The sequence below is a fragment of the Piliocolobus tephrosceles genome, chromosome 7 (genome assembly GCF_002776525.5).
Source record: "Piliocolobus tephrosceles isolate RC106 chromosome 7, ASM277652v3, whole genome shotgun sequence".
Lineage (NCBI taxonomy): Eukaryota > Metazoa > Chordata > Mammalia > Primates > Cercopithecidae > Piliocolobus > Piliocolobus tephrosceles.
In genome coordinates, this window is record NC_045440.1 from 85671767 (window position 1) to 85687958 (window position 16192).

The 16192-nt window shown below is 36.1% G+C and overlaps 1 protein-coding gene across 21 annotated transcripts in view; it reads left to right on the forward strand.

The window, feature by feature from the left end:
- RALYL (RALY RNA binding protein like) overlaps positions 1 to 16192 on the forward strand; it is a 725790-nt gene that overhangs the window by 513379 nt on the left and 196219 nt on the right. The window contains exon 1 of one of the 21 annotated variants that reach the window (XM_023227798.1): positions 8572 to 8698. The exons of the other annotated variants lie outside the window; for them this stretch is intronic. Coding sequence (XP_023083566.1) covers positions 8662 to 8698 — 37 coding nt within the window. The 5' untranslated portion in view covers positions 8572 to 8661. Of the gene's footprint in view, positions 1 to 8571; positions 8699 to 16192 lie in introns of those variants that run through there. 21 annotated transcript variants of the gene reach the window in all.

The following is a 16192-nucleotide window of genomic DNA, read 5'->3' on the forward strand; positions in this document are numbered from 1 at the left end:
AGCCCTTTGTCAGATGAGTAGATTGCAAAAATTTTCTCCCATTCTGTAGGTTGCCTGTTCACTCTGATGGTAGTTTCTTTTGCTGTGCAGAAGCTCTTTAGTTTAATTAGATCGCATTTGTCAATTTTGGCTTTTGCTGCCGTTGCTTTTGGTGTTTTAGACATGAAGTCCTTGCCCATGCCTATGTCCTGAATGGTACTACCTAGATTTTCTTCTAGGGTTTTTATGGTATTAGGTCTAACATTTAAGTCTCTAATCCATCTTGAATTAATCTTCGTATAAGGAGTAAGGAAAGGATCCAGTTTCAGCTTTCTACTTATGGCTAGCCAATTTTCCCAGCACCATTTATTAAATAGGGAATCCTTTCCCCATTTCTTGTTTTTCTCAGTTTTATCAAAGATCAGACAGCTGTAGATGTGTGGCATTATTTCTGAGGACTCTGTTCTGTTCCATTGGTCTCTATCTCTGTTTTGGTACCAGTACCATGCTGTTTTGGTTACTGTAGCCTTGTAGTATAGTTTGAAGTCAGGTAGCGTGATGCCTCCGGCTTTTGTCCTTTTGACTTAGGATTGTCTTGGCAATGCGGGCTCTTTTTTGGTTCCATATGAACTTTAAAGCAGTTTTTTCCAATTCGGTGAAGAAACTCATTGGTAGCTTGATGGGGATGGCATTGAATCTATAAATAACCTTGGGCAGTATGGCCATTTTCACGATATCGATTCTTCCTATCCATGAGCATGGTACGTTCTTCCATTTGTTTGTGTCCTCTTTGATTTCACTGAGCAGTGGTTTGTAGTTCTCCTTGAAGAGGTCCTTTACATCCCTTGTAAGTTGGATTCCTAGGTATTTTATTCTCTTTGAAGCAATTGTGAATGGAAGTTCATTCCTGATTTGGCTCTCTGCTTGTCTGTTACTGGTGTATAAGAATGCTTGTGATTTTTGCACATTAATTTTGTATCCTGAGACTTTGCTGAAGTTGCTTATCAGCTTAAGAAGATTTTGGGCTGAGACAATGGGGTTTTCTAAATATACAATCATGTCATCTGCAAACAGGGACAATTTGACTTCTTCTTTTCCTCACTGAATACCCTTGATTTCTTTCTCTTGCCTGATTGCCCTAGCCAGAACTTCCAACACTATGTTGAATAGGAGTGGTGAGAGAGGGCATCCCTGTCTTGTGCCAGTTTTCAAAGGGAATTTTTCCAGTTTTTGCCCATTCAGTATGAAATTAGCTGTGGGTTTGTCATAAATAGCTCTTATTATTTTGAGGTACGTTCCATCAATACCGAATCTGTTGAGCGTTTTTAGCATGAAGGGCTGTTGAATTTTGTCAAAAGCCTTTTCTGCATCTATTGAGATAATCATGTGGTTCTTGTCTTTGGTTCTGTTGATATGCTGGATTACGTTGATTGATTTGCGAATGTTGAACCAGCCTTGCATCCCAGGGATGAAGCCAACTTGATCATGGTGGATAAGCTTTTTGATGTGCTGCTGAATCCGGTTTGCCAGTATTTTATTGAGGATTTTTGCATCGATGTTCATCAGGGAGATTGGTCTAAAATTCTCTTTTTTTGTTGTGTCTCTGCCAGGCTTTGGTATCAGGATGATGCTGGCCTCATAAAATGAGTTAGGGAGGATTCCCTCTTTTTCTATGGATTGGAATAGTTTCAGAAGGAATGGTACCAGCTCCTCCTTGTACCTCTGGTAGAATTCAGCTGTGAATCCATCTGGTCCTGGGCTTTTTTTGGTGGGTAGGCTATTAATTGTTGCCTCAATTTCAGAGCCTGCTATTGGTCTATTCAGGGATTCAACTTCTTCCTGGTTTAGTCTTGGAAGAGTGTACGTGTCCAGGAAATTATCCATTTCTTCTAGATTTTCTAGTTGATTTGCGTAGAGGTGTTTATAGTATTCTCTGATGGTAGTTTGTATTTCTGTGGGGTCGGTGGTGATATCCCCTTTATCATTTTTGATTGCGTCTATTTGATTCCTCTCTCTTTTCTTCTTTATTAGCCTTGCTAGCGGTCTGTCAATTTTGTTGATCTTTTCAAAAACCAACTCCTGGATTCATTGATTTTTTGGAGGGTTTTTTGTGTCTCTATCTCCTTCAGTTCTGCTCTGATCTTAGTTATTTCTTGCCTTCTGCTAGCTTTTGAATGTGTTTGCTCTTGTCTCTCTAGTTCTTTTAATTGTGATGTTAGAGTGTCAATTTTAGATCTTTCCTGCTTTCTCTTGTGGGCACTTAGTGCTATAAATTTCCCTCTACACACTGCTTTAAATGTGTCCCAGAGATTCTGGTATGTGGTATCTTTGTTCTCATTGGTTTCAAAGAACATCTTTATTTCTGCTTTCATTTTGTTATGTACCCAGTAGTCATTCAGGAGCAGGTTGTTCAGTTTCCATGTAGTTGAGCGGTTTTGATTGAGTTTCTTAGTCCTGAGTTCTAGTTTGATTGCACTGTGGTCAGAGAGACAGTTTGTTATAATTTCTGTTCTTTTCCATTTGCTGAGGAGTGCTTTACTTCCAATTATGTGGTCAATTTTGGAATAAGTGCGATGTGGTGCTGAGAAGAATGTATATTCTGTTGACTTGGGGTAGAGAGTTCTATAGATGTCTATTAGGTCCGCTTGGTGCAGAGATGAGTTCAATTCCTGGATATGCTTGTTAACTTTCTGTCTCGTTGATCTGTCTAATCCTGACAGTGGAGTGTTGAAGTCTCCCATTATTATTGTATGGGAGTCTAAGTCTCTTTGTAAGTCTCTAAGGACTTGCTTTATGAATCTGGGTGCTCCTGTATTGGGTGCATATATATTTAGGATAGTTAGCTCTTCCTGTTGGATTGATCCCTTTACCATTATGTAATGGCCCTCTTTGTCTCTTTTGATCTTTGATGGTTTAAAGTCTGTCTTATCAGAGACTAGGATTGCAACCCCTGCTTTTTTTTGTTCTCCATTTGCTTGGTAGATCTTCCTCCATCCCTTTATTTTGAGCCTATGTATGTCTCTGCATGTGAGATGGGTTTCCTGAATACAGCAGACTGATGGGTCTTGACTCTTTATCCAGTTTGCCAGTCTGTGTCTTTTAATTGGAGCATTTAGTCCATTTACATTTAAGGTTAATATTGTTATGTGTGAACTTGATCCTGCCATTATGATATTAACTGGTTATTTTGCTCATTAGTTGATGCAGTTTCTTCCTAGCCTCAATGGTCTTTACATTTTGCCATGTTTTTGCAATGGCTGTTTTTTATTTCCTTCAGTTCAAGAAAGAACGATGATAAATAAAGTAAAATGAGGTGTTGAATGAAATGATAAGACATTTTTAATATGATAGCCATTAAATAGTTTAGTAACTACTTTTAGATTATCTACTTACAGGACAGCACTTGACTTGGGGCAGATGGGTGTGGGTCCAGATCTCCAGGCAGTTGTCAAGACAGCAAGTAATTTAATACAGATGGGTGTTAAAGATACAGATATATATTTGTTTAATTGCTGAAAAGATGGATTGGTGATCATGCTGGGGTTGAAAATTATTTGGTTGTTATCCTTGAAAGAACCTGAGGAACGTATTCATATAAAGAATTTATAGGAATTGTATGAATAAGGAAGTGTTTCAAAAGAAGGAAGCATTGATCTCTAAGAGGAGAAAAGCCAGTGTTACCACAGGGGCAGCTGATATGATAAGGAGGAAAGGGTAAGAGAAGGGTCCAACCTGTGCATCATGGCACTGGGTGATATGAATGACCTAGGAGAAAGGTTAACTGTGAGTAACTTTGCATCTAAACCTGATAAACATTTTCTGTTCAAACCTGAGAAAGGAGAATTGAGATATCACTTTATCACTGTTGGAAGTCCTGATCGAAGCCCCTGCTGGGAGTACATGGTCCAAGTTGCATGAGTTCGTATACCTGGTCTTCCTTCAGTTATCTGTTCAGCAAACTTGTAGGAGCTGTCTGATCTGTGTCGGACATCTATTAATGAAGAATTTGGGCAACAGAACTTTGCTGCATCTTTTCAGCTTTAATTATTCTAGCAATTCTCTGAAATGGAGGCATCATAAAATTCAAGTTAAAGATTTCTATACACTCTATATATAGTGTATTGACAAAATTCTTAGAAGATTTATGAAATTCAACACATATTTTAACTTGAAAACCAGATAAAGATGTCAATACTCCAGATAAGCTAATAATTCGATACATTTGATATTCTGGAAATACCCAGTTAGGGTTTTATTTGGAGGAAAGAGTGAGGGCTGGAGGATCAGGAAGAGAGGGAGTGAGGTGACTCCAGTAAGACAGGGTGCTCATCCCTTCTGCAGAGCTGAGAAGGCCTGTTCTGTTATCCCAAGTCAGTTCTGGCTCCAAACTTGAATGTCCCTGCCAGGAAGCCAGAAGCCCTGCAGTCAACTGGATTCACCCCTTCTAGAAGGTAGTTTAGCACAACTAGTTGTGGAAACATGTCCCTTGTGGGGTCTCATCTCCTGTTTCCTGAACAACTACTCAAAGTATCCCTTCACCTCACATGGCATGTTATGTTGAACTGTCTCGAGAGAAATATTAGCCAGATTTTAATCAGGACACTATGTCTTGCACTCTATGACACTTTATTCAGACATAACTTCTTAGCTTCACTTTACCGAAGCATCAAATAAGAATGATGATAATAATAATAAAAATGAAACCAATAATAACAATACATACATCATAGGACTGTTCTCAGTGTTCAATGAAATAATACATATAACACTTAGAACCAAGACCTCAGCACCTAATGAACATTCTCTAAATTTTAGCTCTTTTTAAATCACACAGCATTCACTCCCTGTGTTGAGTTCTGGCAAACATGATTTCCTTGGTTTCAGTACATTACTGGTGACACCATAGAGCCCCTTTTAGGTAAGTTTCCCCTAGAAGCTACCCAGTGCATTGCCACTTAATTCAGCCCTAAATCATATTGGCCTAGTTCCTGGTAAAATGCTCTCAACACAACTATGTAAGTCATGCTGTGTCCCTGACCATTACCTCTACATGTCCTCATTTGGCTAAAGTTTACCCATTTTCAAAATTGGCTTACAGATACTCAAGTAACGGAAGATTATGTGACATGATGTATATTTAGCACAAGGCTAGATGCATAGTCTCTCTCTCTCTGTCTCTGTCACACACACACACACACACACACACATTCTTTCCCTTTCTCTCCTATCTCACTCCCCCCGCTTTCTTCTTTTTCTTCCTCTCCTGTCTTCTATTTGTTATTCTACTACTGTTAAAAGGACAGTTTATATTATACATTTATATTAAAAGTATATATGTTATAGGCTTTTATTTCTACTGGTTCCTTCCATCAAGAAATGAAAGGTATAGATACAATTATTTGATTTTTAATGAGAATTCATTTATCCCAATGTATCAACACTCATTAGATTTGCATTTTAAGTGTGGAATATAAAGATCAATTTAAGTAAAAGAAAAGTAGATTGTAGGGAGTAGAGGAGGAGACAGTTTGTTAATTAAGGCATCTTTTGGCCTCTGTTGTTATAGGCATAAAACTGATTTTGCAAACAAAACAACTCTAGCCCATTTGGGATTCTTGAAAAAGGTAGGAAGAAGAGTGGGGTGCCTGGACATGCACCTCTCTTCAACTTTTTTCTCTGTCCCTTATGTCTATATTTTGTCTTCCTACTTTTTCGAATGAAGGTTTCCCAGGTTCCACTTTCACCAAGGACTATGCACCCCCTAAGCCACTGCCCCTGCCTTTCTCTCACCTGCCTACCCTACTGCGGCATGGTGCTCATGAAGTTGGCTTGTATTCACCGGGTATATGTGACATCCACCAAATTTGCTGGCCTCAAGCCCTCCAGGATTCAAGCCATTAGGCCCAGATGTGAGGTTCAGGAGTAGATGCTCTAAATGCACTGAGGTGAGAGAGAAAAGTAACATAAGAAAAGATTGATGAGATGGAAATCCCCTATATGGAGCCTAAGAAAGTCAGCCCTGATATAAAGGTCTAGAGGAGAAAGCTGGGCCAAACATTGACGAGTACAAGTCAGGCTAGTTGTTTTAGTGTGTATCTGTTTATATATACATGTGGATTTTAATGTGTATAGGTGTGATGATCGATGAGGCTGAAGGGTGAGGGCTTCTTGTACATATGAATGAAGTTAATTAAATTGTCATATGGTCTTTCCAAAAATTGTTCAGATTGATATTAATTATAGATCATGGAGAATTAAAAAATGTGAAAAGTGAAAAACTACAAATTTGACTGTATATAACCAAAGAATAATGCTAATATCAATGACATCTGAGTCATTAGTCCATTACTGCCTAATCATCACCATGTTTATTCATATCATAAATATATACCGCCTATGTCAGAAAAACTGTTTTAATTTTATTGATTTGCAACAGTTTTCATGCCTTGTTGGTCTTATGGCATTGGTGTCCAAGAAATCAGCAAATAGCTTTTGTAAAGGAGACATTGCTTATTAAATATGATTTTGTTTCTGTGACTTTAAAATACATCAGTAGATCTTCATACCTGTGAATATATACATTTCATCAAAATCTATATATTGAGCACTCATATAATGAGAGAATGCATTCAAATTAACATTGGGACTAAAAGGTGTGAAATAACAAGTATTTTAATTATGTAGAAAAGTTACTGTAGTCAATAAATATGAATTGGCTCTTGTCTAAATTTATTGAAAAAGAATTTGTGATTTATGGACTTTATAACTGAAACTTGTTTATTAAAATTCATTCATAGCTGGGCATGGTGGCTCACACCTGTAATCCTGGCACTTTGGGAGGCCGAGGTGGGTGGATCACCTGAGGTCAGGAGTTCAAGACCAGCCTGGGCAACATGACAAAACTCTGTCTCTACTAAAAATACAAAAATTAGCTGGGCGTGGTGGCAGGCACCAGTAATCCCAGCTACTCAGGAGGCTGAGGAAGGAGAATCGCTTGAACCTGGGAGGGGGAGTTTGCAGTGAGCCCAAATCGCACAACTGTACTCCAGCCTGGGTAACAGAGCAAGGCTCCATACCACCACCCTCCCCAACACACACACACACACACACACACACACACACACACACACACACAAACAACTCATTTATTCCACAAATGTTTATTAAGAGCCTACTTTGTGCCAGGCATTGATCTAACCTCTGGACATACATCTCTGAAGGAAATGAAGTTTTATCCTCAGAAATGTATGTTCTAATAGGAAGAGAAAGACAGCAGTGGAATGTATAGTAATACAGACACTGACTATGCCCTAAAGCAGGCTATAACCATAGTGGTCTTTGACAAACAGTCTTACCAAAGAGTTTAGTTAGTCAAAAGTCAAGGACCCTGAAAAGAATATTGCTGAAAACTTGTCAAATATTATTCTTGGTATCTGTGGTTACAAAATGTAATTATTTAAGTAAAAAAAAATCCTTTACACTGAAATAACGCTTCTATTAAGGAGAGTTATGGAGACGGTATTTCCAGCTACTAGTAAGTAGCCTGGATTTGTTCACACTTAAAAAAAAATTAACTTTGAACAGTTGAATATCTCCACTTCTGCTTCTTGGCAAGAAGGTGAAACTTAATACATAACAAGGAAGTCTTATGACATAGAAATTCTTCACTGGCCTGTGGGTCCTTCTGCATTTTAAATAACAACTGAATTTCAGACACCCTAATCAGCACCCAAAGGTGTTTTTGAAACCATGTTCTCATTTGGAGTGTTTGGGAGAAGCAGTGTTCCTGGGCTTCTGCTGCATGCCAGGCATTGCTCTCAGAAAAGGACAGTACAAGCCATAGTGAAGGCAGAGCTTCCACCTTGTCCACTTGAGTGACAGTGTGAAACATATTCAGATAAGGATATGTCCCAAATACTGTCAAAGTAGAGAACTGAGGACTAAACTGAGGCCCCAGGTGTTGGGGGTGGGGGAAGCTTCTGGAGAGGCTTCTTGCAAGAAGGAGCAGAGTGCCTGCTACATAGTAGGCACTCACTGAGCCCGAGAACCTATGATGTGCACCTTCTATGTAAAGTTCTGGGGATGTAAATGTGAAAATGTGCAATTTCTGTTTTGCCTGAGAAGCACAGACTGTTTGGGGAAATAGACAAAAACTAAAATGGATAATTGCTTTAATAATTGAACATACAAAGTGTATCAGAGGTTCTCAGAAGAAAAAATTTAGCAGAGTTTCACAATCATATATAAATTTCAGTATTCTATAGTGGTTAAAAGATATATGAACCCAACTTTTAATTTATATAAATACTAAACAAGGGTTTTTATATTTAGATTTTCAGTTTTGCGATTCTTGCTAAATATATGAATCTATTCTTAATCCAGCATTGTTCACGGATGGCAGTTTAGTAGTACAGATTTCAGTAGAGAACTTAACTGCTATAGGTTGGGGGAAGGTGAAGGAAATACAATTTTCCCTAGAAGATTTACATTAGATAGAGTAGTTACAGGCTGTAGCATCTCCCCTGTAATTTTATGAGAATGGTATTACCCTGGCTTTCACTGTGTGATTGCTGGTTACCTTCTGTCAGTGAGCAACAGTCTTACTGCAAAGCAGGAGCACAACCCGTCTCTTTGTCTCCGTGGTCAAATCAATTACTTCTTAGAAAGTCGATTTTTTTCAAAATGACCATGTACAGGAGCAAACGCAGACATCAGAGATGTAAGTAAAATTTGACCCAACTTTTTCATATCACTGGAGTAGGGAAAGCATACTTGATTTCTTAAAAGACTAATCATGACTTCTTCAGATACATCCTGGTAGTAGAAAAGATACTGTAGCTTTTTTCACCCTAACCTTTATCTTTATTCCTGTAACATGCATGAAAGATGTTGAGGGGAGAGGGGATAATTCACTTGTTACTATGGAAACCCTTGGAAAGGTTTACAAAATCAACAGAGAAACAGATCAAATGCAATTTCAGTCTAGCTCAGCATCCTACATTCAGGCATGATCACTGGACAGTTCTCTTTTTTGCTTTTCTAGGAGTGATAGATTTTCTTTCCTGGAAGTCTATTGAAAGGTTTGGGAAGCTAGCCTAAAACTTCTGTTTATTCATCCAATTTCAATTACAACTCTTAGGAGGAAGAAAACAGTTCAGAATGGAGGGGAGAGAGTTAATTGTGAAGGACAAGCTGAATATTTAACAGGATATTCATTGCCAAACTTCTTGGTCCAGAGCATGCTAGTGACATAATTCACTACAGGCACCATTTCAAAGGGTTAAAAGGAGTCATCTGCAGTCTCCCCTAAAGGAACTGATTCTGGCTGAAAAGGAGCAGCACAATTACCCTGGCCTAAAGTCCAGAACAAAGATTATTATGGAAATGAAAGCTATCGGAATCTCGCTAAAAATCAAAAGATTGTTATAACAACACTATTTAACGGTGAAGCAATATGCCTCTCATGAAAAGCTTTACAATCACCTCGCTCTAGTAAGTCTAACTCTTTATCACTTTACCGTTTCTATTGTCTAAAGTAAATAATACCATATTTAGCCCAAAATGGTCTGTCACTGTCTCTATTTATCGTCATAGACAGGTAACGGCAACTTATTCTATAGACGAAGTCTGTACTTTTTCATTATTTCTTTTGATGTCTTTAAATGTTATCAAATGTTTTGGAAATCAAAGTCTAGCAGTCACAATTATACTATCAAAAAGCCAATAAATCATAGATAATTTTTAGTGTGATAATTTATTATTTGGTCTATTTTCACCTAAGATCTGAAAACTAACATTTCTCCTGTTTGAAGAAGTTTCATGCACCACAGAAAGCTCTGAGGGCTAGGCTGCCAGTTTGATTCTATAAGCTTGATTGCCTTTTAATGCCAGTTCTTTCTTGTGATAAAGAAACAACATATGATAATTGCTACTTTTTTATATAAAAATGATTGGTGTGAAGTCTACACATATATTGCTGATTAATTTTCTTGTGATTTCCTCCTACAAGAATAAATCTAAATTATGCATATATTTGAAAACCATCTTGTGCCTTTACTCCTGTATCTTTTATATATCCCTCATTTTTTTTTCTTGTGGGTTATCAATGCCTTAATGCACATGGAAAATAAGAGATTCACAGAAAAATTATACTCAGTGTCTCCCCTTAAAATGTGCTTGCTGAAGTCTGCGATTAAGCAGCAGGAAGAAATTGTGAATTACATGAGACAAGCCAGAAGATGTATAATTATACAGGCATAAACACGGTAGGGTGTACTGGAATGGTTCAGTTAAAAAAAAAAAAACTAATGTATCACTTAAGTTTAATTGTATCAACTATTTTATGTTGCATTAAGTGTTTCTATATTCTAATAATATAAAATATCAGAGAGCAGGAACATAATAAAATTAAAGTATATAGAAAGCTTAGCAATAAAAGCAAATAGAATCCTTAAATGAATTTCTTACACTAACAATATTTGCAAAAGTAGAATATAATACAATTGTTTGCCATCCAATAGGTAAACAAAAAAAACTGGAATTTTCCCATCACCAAAATCCAGAGGATTTCCATTTTCAAACATATCTTTTATGTGTGTGTTTTTGATCATATAAAAGGCATAAACTCACCTAAAGGCAATTGTAATCCAATTAAGGCAATAATTGTACATTAAACAAAACCTCACTGTAGGAAAGAAGGAAAGTATTCATACAATTTTCTTTAAAAATTAGATAGTACATAAATCAACTTTCTAATTATTCTCTTTATCCAAAGATTTAATATGATATCTTCTAGTAAAAATAAGTGTTTTCTTTCAGAAGGTCTGACAAGAGGAAAAGTAAAGGTACATGTGGCTATGTCAGGAGTTTGGGGAAAAAGGGGAGAACAAAAATACTTATAAGAGAGATTTTAAAGTATAAATTGTACTAAACATTTGAAGATTCATGTGGGACTTTGAAATTCATTCTTCACTCATATTGAGATTAGTTATTTATAATTCACTATACAAGAGGAGGAGAGGGAGGGAAGAGTGCCCATTGCCTTGCTCCTGATAGAGCAATTGCCAGGTAAAAGGAACAGCTTAGTGTTCATTCAGATAACAGATCTTACTTATGCAAAACTGCATTAATGACTTTCAATTAGATACAGAATTTTTTTGAGTGGTATTAAAAAATGTTTGCATATATCAGAGGCTGATATTGCCAGAGCCAAACAGGTACAGACCAATTTAAGGAATTCTAATACATGTAATCCTATTTTTACAAATCAGGTTGATTTGGGAATTAACATTTAACTTTTGAGTTCATTTAAATGTTAAGTTTTTACACATATATAATAACAATATTTATTTTACTATAAAGTTTATGTTTAAATTTTCAAAAATTTCTGTATAAAGCAAGGAAAACCTGTAACCTCCCTTGCTGAAACTCCACATGACCTTGAGAAAACATTTTTGGGATTTTATAAAAGACACATGAAGGTACATTTTTTAAAAATGAATGTTTTTAAAACACCGATGTAGAAGAAAAAGTAGAATAGAAGCCATAGAATTTTGAAAATAGCACAATACCTGTACCATGGCAAAGAAAACAATGTGAATCGAGTTTCAAGTGTGTCACATTTCATCTTATTTTACGGAATTGGAACAGATCATGTATTTTTTATTGCTAATAATATTTTTGGGTGAGCTTATCGACGTTATCCATATTATCACTGGAAATACTTGATGAGATCACTTCAGAAATCTAAATACTAGTCATCATAGCCCTCTGCTTATGGTCTTGGCCAGTATGTGTTACTCCTGTGGGTTACAATCTCTTCTTTAACTTTAGTAGATTGCTCTGAGAAGGTGTTCTGTAGGGTACCTTCCATCTCTAACCCTCAGTGCCTCCATAACACAGCCTTCATCAGGTCATTCCCCTACTCAAAGACATTAATGGTTTCTCACTGACTAGATAATGGTGACTCTGGGCTTGTGTGCTTCAGATCCATGGTTGCCCATGGAGTTACTACAAGGTTACTGCATATTAATATTTATGTAAATATGAATCATTGTATAATGAAGAAAGATATATGTGTATATGGACATACACGTGTATATATACATAAACATATACACATATATATGCTTTTAAAGTTCTAAAATATGTTTAATAAAAACATGTATTTAAAAGGTGGTACTGCATTTGTAATAGCTTTTTATACCATATATTTTATTTTAAAAAATAACTATAGTACATGCAGCCCTCATTATGTTTCAGTATTCTTCAAAAAAAAAAAAAAAAAAAAAACTTCATACACCCGAAGGTTGAGAATCACTGAACTAGAAAGCAAATACAAGCAAGACCTTACAATACAGAAATTTACATGATTGTCATCCACCCACTACTTTCTTCTCTTCCTGATACCACCTATATTCTAGCCTCACCAAGCTACCAATTGTCAGCCAGGTGCAGTGTCTCATGCCTATAATCTCAGCACTTTGAGAGGCTAAGGCAGGAGGATTACTTGAGTTCAGGAGTTCAAGACCAGCCTGGGCAACATGGTGAAACCCCATCTCTACCAAAAATACAAAAATTAGCTGAGCGTGGTGGCAGACACCTGTAATCCCAGCTACATGGGAGACTGAGGCACAATAATTGCTTGAACCCAAGAGGCAGAGGTTGCAGTGAGCCAAGATTGCACCACTTCACTCCAGCCTGAGTGACAGAGCTAGACTCGATCTGAAAAATACAAATAAACAAAAAAGCTATCAATTGCCCCCTGAAATTCACTATATACTCTTATCTCTATGCCTTTGCCCATTTATCTTCTTGGTGATAGATGACCTTCACTTGCACCTTCACACCTCTCTGTTAAAGGTTTCACTCGCATGCCACATCCTTCCTAAATGATTCCTCAGTTTCTAAGTTAAATTGCTTTTCCTTCTCTCTTTTCAGTTCATATATAAATAAATAAATATATATATATATATATTTTGAGCCAGAGCCTCAGTCTGTCAGCAAGCTGGAGTGCAGCAGTGCAAACTGAGATTGCTGAACTACAACCTCTGCATCCAGGTTCAAGCGATTCTCCTTCCTCAGCCTCCTGAGTAGCTGCGATTACAGGTGCCCACCACCATGCCCAGCTCATTTATGTATTTTTAGTAGAGATGGGGTTTCACCATGTTGGCTGGGCTGATCTCGAACTCCTAACCTCAAGTGATCTTCCTGCCTTGGCCTCCCAAAGTGCTGGGATTACAGTTGTGAGCCACCGCACCTGGCCTCAGTTCATATATTGTAATTTTTCTTAAAATTTCTATATTCTGTCTTATATGTAGAAAACTATTTACACCACTAATCTCTTTCTTTCATATAAGGTATTTTTTATATGAAACTTATATGAAAGTTTCTTTCATATAATGTATTTTTTATTCTTGTTTGATACATCCTCAGTGCGTGCATAATATGATGCTTTGCCCATCAAAATCCAAGTCTGTCTAATGAAATTTATTGACTTAAATACATGTTTTTCACCACCTATTACTTTCCAGAGATTGCTCTAATGGTAGGGCTATAGCAACAAACAAAACATTTTATTGAAGATAAGATGACTCACAAATAAATATATAATATGCGATGTAATGCTAAGAGCTATGGAGAAAAATAAATCTAGTAAGGGAGAAATGGAGTTTTGGAACATGGGGTGAGGAATTTCTATTTTCTATGGGGAAGTCAGGAAAAGCCACTTACTAAGGGGACATTTGATCAGACAACCTAAAGAAGTGAGGAAATTGGTTCAGTTTCTTTCTGGATACTTCCAAGTAGAAATAGCATATGCAAAGTCCATGAGGAACTTTGGGATAATTGAAGGACCAAGAAGTAGTCCAGTAAGTAGAGTGAATAAAGATGAGGTCAAAAAAGCATCAGGAACATTGGATAGATAGAGTAGGACACACAACAGAATTTAACTGAAGAAGTCTTGTTTAAAGGTGCTTATTGAAATTGACTATTATAAATTAAACAGCAATAAATAAATGGAATATTATTTAAAACAAATACTTATATGGATACCATGATTTCTTTGTAACTGTGAAGACAAAAGAAATAATTTGTTATTCCCAAATTATTTCATATCTTAAGTGTTGATCTTTTTTATTACATAACCAGTTGAAAATGTGATCTAGGTTTTAAAACTTTTTTTTAAGTTTATACCAGAAAAAAAAAAAAAAAAGAACAATTTTTAGGCTTGATGGGTAAAGGCTCTCTAGAGGGCACTATTAAATTCAATCTTTGATTTATCTATTATTGATGCTTGTAGGGAATTCTGGTATGATATCTGCAATGTCTAAAGTCTTTTTTATTCTCAAGTTCTAATATGAATTCTGTAACCGGTAGAAATTGAGAAATTGTAATTTTATAGATTATTCCATGGAATCATGTGTGCATGGATAGAATCAGTGCAGTCTGATTGAGCATGAACAATGGGACTATAGATGCCAGTCTGGGAGCAGAGACGTACAAAGGCTGACTGATAACACCCCTGATACAGATTGACCTTAAATAGAAATACATGTTGGTCTGCCTCATATCCTTAATCACAGACTTTTACAGGCTCTTGCCTGTGACTGGTTCTGCCTGCAGAAATATATTCTATCTCTTTCTTTCTCTCTCTCTCTCTCAAACAATCTGATGATCTGTCCATGTATTTTTCTGTTTAACAATGCCCCACACACTCAAAGGTCACTTTTGTGGAGGGTGAGCATTTGTCCATTTCTCTTCTGTACTTTCAGAAAACAACTTGACTATCATACATCACCTGCTCTTTTAATTTCTCAGAATCTGTGCTGCGTTTATATCTACACTTGCATAAAAACCGTGGCATTGACTCTGTCCCCAGGTGTTCAGGTAAATGTCCTCTGCAGAGTATACTTTATCACTTCAAAAAATGTTACAGTTAAAAAATAATGTTAATTTGTATTTGTTGATAAAAGAATTATACATGTTGATAAAAGAATTATGCATATATATCCTAAGTGTCTTCTTGACACTTAGGAAAATAAGATTGGTGTTAAACGAAGATGTTAGTCTATCATTTTAACATACTGTCATGTGGTTTGGAAACATTTTCTCCCATTTCATAGTTGTCTCTTCACTCTCTTGATTATTTTTCTTTGCTGTGCAAAAGCTTTTTGGTTTGATGCAATTCTGTTTTTGCTTGTATTGCCTGTGCTTTTGGGGACATATCCAAAAAGTTTTGGCACAAACTAATGTCTACAAGCTTTTCTTCTATGTTTTCTTCTAGTAGTTTCATAGTTGTAGGTCTTATGTTTAATTCTTGAATTCATTTTATTTTTGTATATGGGGTGAAATAAGGGTCAAATTTCTTTCTCGTATGTATGGATATCCAGTTTTCCAACACCATTTCTTGAAGAGACTATACTTTCCCCATTGTGCGTTCTTGGCACTTTGGTAGATCAGTTGACTAAAAATGCTTAGACTTATGGCTGGGCTTTCTATTCTGATTAATATATTTTCAATATTAAACACCACATATTTTTAATATTCAAACAGCTCGATAGCAATAAAATTAGTAACTTGATTGAAAAATGGACAAAGAATATGAAAAGTCATATCTCAAAAAAAAGACATACAAATGGTCAACATACATATGAAAAAAGTTCAAAATCACTAATCAGGGAAATACAAATTAAAAATTAATACCACAATGATATATCACATCACATCTGTTAGAAGAATTGTTATACAAGTGACATGATAACAAGTGTCAGTTAGTGCATAAAGAAAAGGAGATTCTTGACACTGTTGGTAGGAATGTATATTAGTACAACCATGATGGAAAACAGTGTGAAGGTTCCTCAAAAAATTAAAAATAGAACTACCAAATGATCTAGCAATTTCATTTCTGGGAATATATTCAAAGAAAATAAAATTAGTTATCTCAAAGAGATATCTCTACTTCCATTTTTATAGCAGAATTATTCAGAAAAATCAAGACTGGAATCAACATAAATGTCCATCCACAGATAGGATAAAATATATGATATATATATTTCATATAATATACAAATATCATATCTCGGATATATACATGTCTCATATATGACATATATCATATGTAAATGTCCATCCACAGATGAATGGATTAAAAATATGATTAATGAGATATATATCTCATATAGTTAGACAGATACACAAACATACACACACACAC